Below are 6,000 nucleotides of genomic sequence, written 5' to 3' on the forward strand. Positions count from 1 at the left end.
TTAAAGACCCCTTGCTGCTAATGAAATAACTATAGTGAGAAAAGTGACATATTCTGACCAATAGACCAGCTGCTGTAATGCTTAATATAAATCAAAATATCATTCCCATTTCATATCAACTTATATGACATAATTACCAAATATTTGACATCCAATAGCGGATGATGAATAGATCAGAGTACTCTATCAGTGTCGTTAAACAAAACAAATTTGAAGATATTACATGTTGTTTACTAAAAAGTAATAAATGCATAGCACTGGATGTTTCTGGTCATTTCAAATTTCAAACGGGGTGCACACACCCATCACCCCTCCCCTTTGACCCGCGCCTGGTTATACATGTGCATACCAGCATGGATAACAAACCACAATTACACGACGCGCACGCCATCTTTTCCCAAAAAACAAAAACAAGGGAGGCAATTAATCAAGACATTCACTGCGGGACAAACATCGTTCGATTTCCTGTGCGGGGAAGGGAATAGCCGGTCAACACCATTTGCGTGTACTCGCTCGTATCACGATCGCCAGCGAGCATAAAATTACACACATGTCATGAGCAGGTCGTGTCATATTGCCAATATGCCACCCGAGGTTTCAACGCCCCCAGTTTGGAAACGGGGCAAGGGCCAGTGGTTTCTTAACGACAAATGAGCTGGAATTTTCAATGCGTTATTAATCCAATTTATATTCCAATCAGTTCCCTTGTCGGCTATATCCCCGTCAACCGTGCCGGACAGTACGGTGTCAGGGACACTGACCCGGCGAAATCTCCCGTTAATGTGGGCTTAAAAGGATGGCAGAATTTCGAGCCATGTCCTCGTAGGAGATTGATGGGCATTATCAGCACGGGCAATGCCAGTTTCATACAAATTGGTGGATTTATATCGAGACGAAACGAAAATCGCCGAGCTAATTCCTAGTTAATTTGGTAGGAACCAGATGATAATAATGCAAATATTTAATTTATGTCTTCGCTTATAATGGACTTCGATAACGATAACTTCACGAAGTAGAGATGCACTTTAACACTATGTGTGTGATAAATAAATATATAACCCTAGACATAACAACAAAATATCACCTTTGTTTAACACCCAATAATCGATGGGTGTCGTTAGACATTAATTTGTTCAACAAGTCAACAAGTCTGCTATATATTCCAGACATTTCTGAAATAGTTACGTTGTGTTTACTTTAATTTACTGGATTACCTAATGGTAAATCTAGATAACATTAAATCAATAACCAAAGTGTATTTTTGTGCTGGGGTTCGTTAAATGTGCGTTCATTCATTGTAGATAACATTATATAATATTGTAGAGGGGCTCATTTTGGCTTCCGTTAAAACTCTGCCTAATTGGTGAAGAGATAGATCGTGGACAGTTGTGTGACATTATCACTGCAAATTTGTAATTGTTCCTTCAAGTTTCCACAATATAGCACATTCTGCAATACTATCATCTTTGTAATATGTTTTCAGAAAATCGCATCTGAGATCACCCAAGGTCCAAACTTTCTCTCTTTACATTCTGGGAGCGTGTGATGTGGTTTTGATACGGTTCAGAACTGGCTGTTTGGTGTCAAATAAACATTTGTGACTGACAGATCGTCAGTATAAAAGTGTCTTAATTGTGATATACTTAAATCATTTTAAAATAATTTATGTTTTGTAGGTCAATAACACATGATCGAAATAATACAACACAAATATTTTTTACCCCCTCTTCAAAAAACCCCAGACAACCCCCCCCCCCCCCCCCCCAAAAAAAACAAAAAAAACAAACTACAACAACAAACAAACAAACAAACAAAACAAAACAAACAAACACCCAAACAACAACAACAAAACAACCGAGCAAGTGAATATTTTAAAAATCAGCTGAACAAAACAAAGCATCAAAACAGAATACTGCTAATAAATACAAATAAACAAACATAAACAAATAACAACAACAACAAATCAGCTAAGCATTTAAATGATTTCATGATCAAAGTTTTAGTCTGATATTATTTTTGATCCACAATTCAGAGTTTTGATTTTAATAAAGCAAAACGATGTCTTTATTTTTAATAAAACAGAATTATGTTTTGACGTTTACAGACACATGCAGTTCCCTCAAGATAACTTAATTTAAAATATTAAACTTATTTGCCTCATGGAACTAAAATTTTGCTCTTGACATTATAGGTACTTCGCCATCTGCCACGCACTGGACATGAAGATAAACTTGAAGAAATCGAGAATTATTCTTTTGACAATTTGGATTGTAGCGTTTGGAATAATGGTTCCGTGGCTCATTTTCTACAACGAAATCCTCTTCACCACGTCTTTGCAGAAACTGTACATCTGCTACGAACTCTGGCCGAGTTTCTTAATCCAGCAGATCTACTACATGGGGGTCATCTTCATCTGCTGTTACTCTATGCCTCTGGTGATGATCGTCGCTTGTTACTTACTGATTGGATTAAAAGTCTGGCGCAGGGGTAACCTTGGTGAACACACCAGCAGCGCAGACGTCATCCAGAGGTCAAAGGTTAAGGTCATCAAGATGCTAGTCGTCGTCTGCCTTCTGTTCGCCTTTTCGTGGATGCCTATGTACGGGTTGAAATTCTGGAAAATGGTGCAGCCTAACTTGGAGGAAGAGAACGGGAAGATTTTCTCGGAGATCCTCTTTCCAGTGTCGCAGTGGCTCGGCTCCTCTAACTGCTGCGTGAATCCTCTCATTTACTGCTTCTTCAGCAAGAAATTCAGAAAAGGATTCAGGGACCTGGTGATGTGTTGTGATTGGAAAGTCAAGTATGTTTCGGGCTCTCCGGAAACACGCGTTACCACGTTACGGTGTAGTTCCAGACACAGCGTCAATCAGCACAGACTGTAGCAAATCGGTCAAGAATAAGACCAGTCAAGACAATTAATCCACTTGAGAAATTTGTGTCCGCCATTTGCTTGATTAACTCGATTTCTGACGATATCACGCCGGTCGCCCAAACACGGTATCCTGTTCAAATAAGGTATCGCAATGGTGTATTTCGTTTTCAGTCTTGAACACTGGCGGAAATTTTCCCAGAACGGACATGCCGTACATATACCTATAACGGATACACGTGTCGAAAAAAATTATTAGGACCGTTTTGTTTTCTCCTGTGTGTGTGTGCGTGCGTGCGTGCGTGTGTTGGCTGGATTGCACATTTCGGTAAAAAACCCGAATTTTAAGAATAAGACGCATGCAAGTTAAATTACAACAGTAACAGCGAATATAACATTTTAAAATCATCAGTCACGTTAGATGAAAACATCAATGTCACCAGCCGTATATTTAATATTACAGAATTTGTATTTTTCGCGTCAGAAAGATGTTTCATGAACACAGTGGCATATCAAACGAACTGTTATGAGGTGATCGCATGTATCTATGACATATTCAGAATTTATTTTGTTGTTTATAATTAAAAATAAATAAATCTGTAACGTTTTCCTTTGTCTATACTGTTTATGATTGAAATCCGGTCTTACTTCCGGGCATAAAAATCGTATCACTCCACCCACCCACCCATAGCTTCTATATATTTATTAGTTGCCTTTTAAATCGTAATATATGGGTATCGGTACAAGGTTAAATGGCTCTAATAATATCTAATACAACCTCTGATCAATTTCCATATTGTACTGAGAGTAATATTGAGAAGCAATCACCAGCCTCGTTGGCGTCGTGGTTGAGCTATCGGACATAATGCTGGTAGGTACAGGGTTCGTAGCCTGGTACTGGCTTGCACCCAGAGCGAGTGTTTACGACCCAATTGGTAGGTGTAAGACAACTACACCCTCTTCTCTCTAACTAACCACTAACAAACTACAGGTAATCACTAACTCGCTGTCCTGGAGAGACAGCCCAGATAGCTGAGGTGTGTGCCCAGGACAGCAGCCTTAATTGGATATAATAACGAATAATAATCTTCAGTTGCTAGCTGGGAAACACGTTAAGCCTGGTTTCCACGAAATCTGTCACAGATGCAGATCGACGCAGATATTCTGGGATAGATTTTGAAAGTTGAACAACTTTCAACTGTCCCGATCCAAGGCTGACCGTCTGCGACGGTTTCTTTGCTGCGTCGATCTGTCGATATGGATTGTATGTAAACCAGGATTCAGTGGTTTCCCCAGGGCCGTTAGGCGTAGCGGGCCGACACGCCTTAGTCCGTAAAGTAAGCGCCTTAAATCAATTGCCGCTACGCCTTGATTTGATGTGCTTTAGAAAAACAATTACCACAAGTACGAGCGTGGCAGTCGATTACCTCTTGCAAACAACGTCAATGTCCAAACGTGTAGTATCAGTATGGTGTCAGCGAATGTATACTTCAAAGTATTTTCGACACTGTATTGTACTAGTCTTTTGGAACACAAATAACTCGTGGAATTTTGAAAGAACTCGAACATATTTCATTTTACTCTGAACTCCTTTATTTTCGTGGACTTACATTTTCATGAATTTGCTAAGAACACACATTTCGCTGGGTACTTAAATTCGTGGATCGAAACGATGGCATCATGAATTTGTATTATGGATGCATGTATTATAATTTCGTTGTGTTCTTAAATTCGTTGACTGCACTAGTCCATAAATTACACGAAAATTAGACCGCCACGAATAAAAATGATTTCATAGTATACCAATAATTTCAATTCCCCCCCCTCCCCCCCCCCAAAAAAAAAATCCAAATTTATTTTACTTTTGTGTTCTTACATCCAGACCAGTTTCAGTCATAATCTCGTTGACAGTCATCTCAATAATTTTAGTTGTTTGTCCAAATTATTGATGCAAAGAAATCACCCAAGTGGTGTTACACTTCCCACATTGATAGATGGGATACGGTAGCGGATACGTTAATGGATGGGATACGGTAGCGGATACGTTAATGGATGGGATACGGTAGCGGATACGTTAATGGATGGGATACGGTAGCGGATACGTTAATGGATGGGATACGGTAGCGGGATGCGAAAACAGTACCTGTCAACCTTAAGAGTTAATGGATTGACAAGTATGCGACGGGGACCAGTTACCTAGTTTCCTTAACACAATATTACTTTATTCCGTATTCAAGACCATTAACAAATCCTACATAATTCGATGACATGAATTTCCAAATCGAGCTGGGCTGCCGGGATTAAAATTAGCTAAAGTTTACTCGGTGCAGTGAACCCGGATTAACTTAGTGCATTGTGGCAGTTCACTCTGTCACGGAGTCATCTGATGTCTCGATTTAAACAAATAACACAAAATTAACGAGACCCACCAACGCGTAATTAGACCACCTACGCAAATGCCCGTCTTATGCTGGACAAAAATAGGAAGATGTTGAAAATAATAGCAGTCGTTCCCATTCGTGCACTCAAGGGTAAGAAAATTAAAACTAGTTCACCAGAAAGCTTCAAAGTTCTCTCTCACTAACCGCAAATCCACAAATAGCTGGGTAGGGCAGAGGTGCCTGATGTTTTATTATTAAAGGGACATTCCTGAGTTTGTTGCACTTTTAAACATCTTGTCGACTAACAGAGACTTTTTAACCATTGTAATTACATATCAAATAACATATTTCTGCATAAAATATTAGTGGCTGTATATTAAACGTGTTTCTGATCGTTCTAATATTTGTACTAGGTTAAATTTCATTTTATTTCCCAAAATATTTATTTTACGAAATTATTTGAAGACAAAATCCAGTTTGGGCTTCTTACAAATATTAAGACGACCAGAAACACATTGAATATACAGATACTTATATTCTAAACAAGAAAATATATTTAATATGTGAGTTAATCGTAGAAATATTTTATTAGTCGGAAACATTCTTACAATGCAGCAAACTCAGGAATGTCCCTTTAATATATTTTAGTAATGTCTGAACGAAAATGTCAACTAACCCACTACACCGACATCTCTTTCACTAGCCAGTGCACCACGACTGGTATATCAAAGGCTGTGGTATGTGCTATCC

At 38.8% G+C, this 6,000-nt stretch overlaps 1 protein-coding gene across 1 annotated transcript in view; it reads left to right on the plus strand.

Annotated features, from left to right (window-relative positions):
* LOC121379746 (neuropeptide SIFamide receptor-like) overlaps positions 1 to 3,078 on the plus strand; it is a 54,344-nt gene extending 51,266 nt beyond the window's left edge. The window contains exons 3-5 of the mRNA XM_041508394.1: positions 701 to 782; positions 1,484 to 1,542; positions 2,192 to 3,078. Coding sequence (XP_041364328.1) covers positions 701 to 782; positions 1,484 to 1,542; positions 2,192 to 2,882 — 832 coding nt within the window. The 3' untranslated portion in view covers positions 2,883 to 3,078. The remainder of the gene's footprint in view (positions 1 to 700; positions 783 to 1,483; positions 1,543 to 2,191) is intronic.
* The last annotated feature ends 2,922 nt before the right edge of the window (positions 3,079 to 6,000 follow it).

Source organism: Gigantopelta aegis, chromosome 8 (genome assembly GCF_016097555.1).
Source record: "Gigantopelta aegis isolate Gae_Host chromosome 8, Gae_host_genome, whole genome shotgun sequence".
NCBI lineage: Eukaryota > Metazoa > Mollusca > Gastropoda > Neomphalida > Peltospiridae > Gigantopelta > Gigantopelta aegis.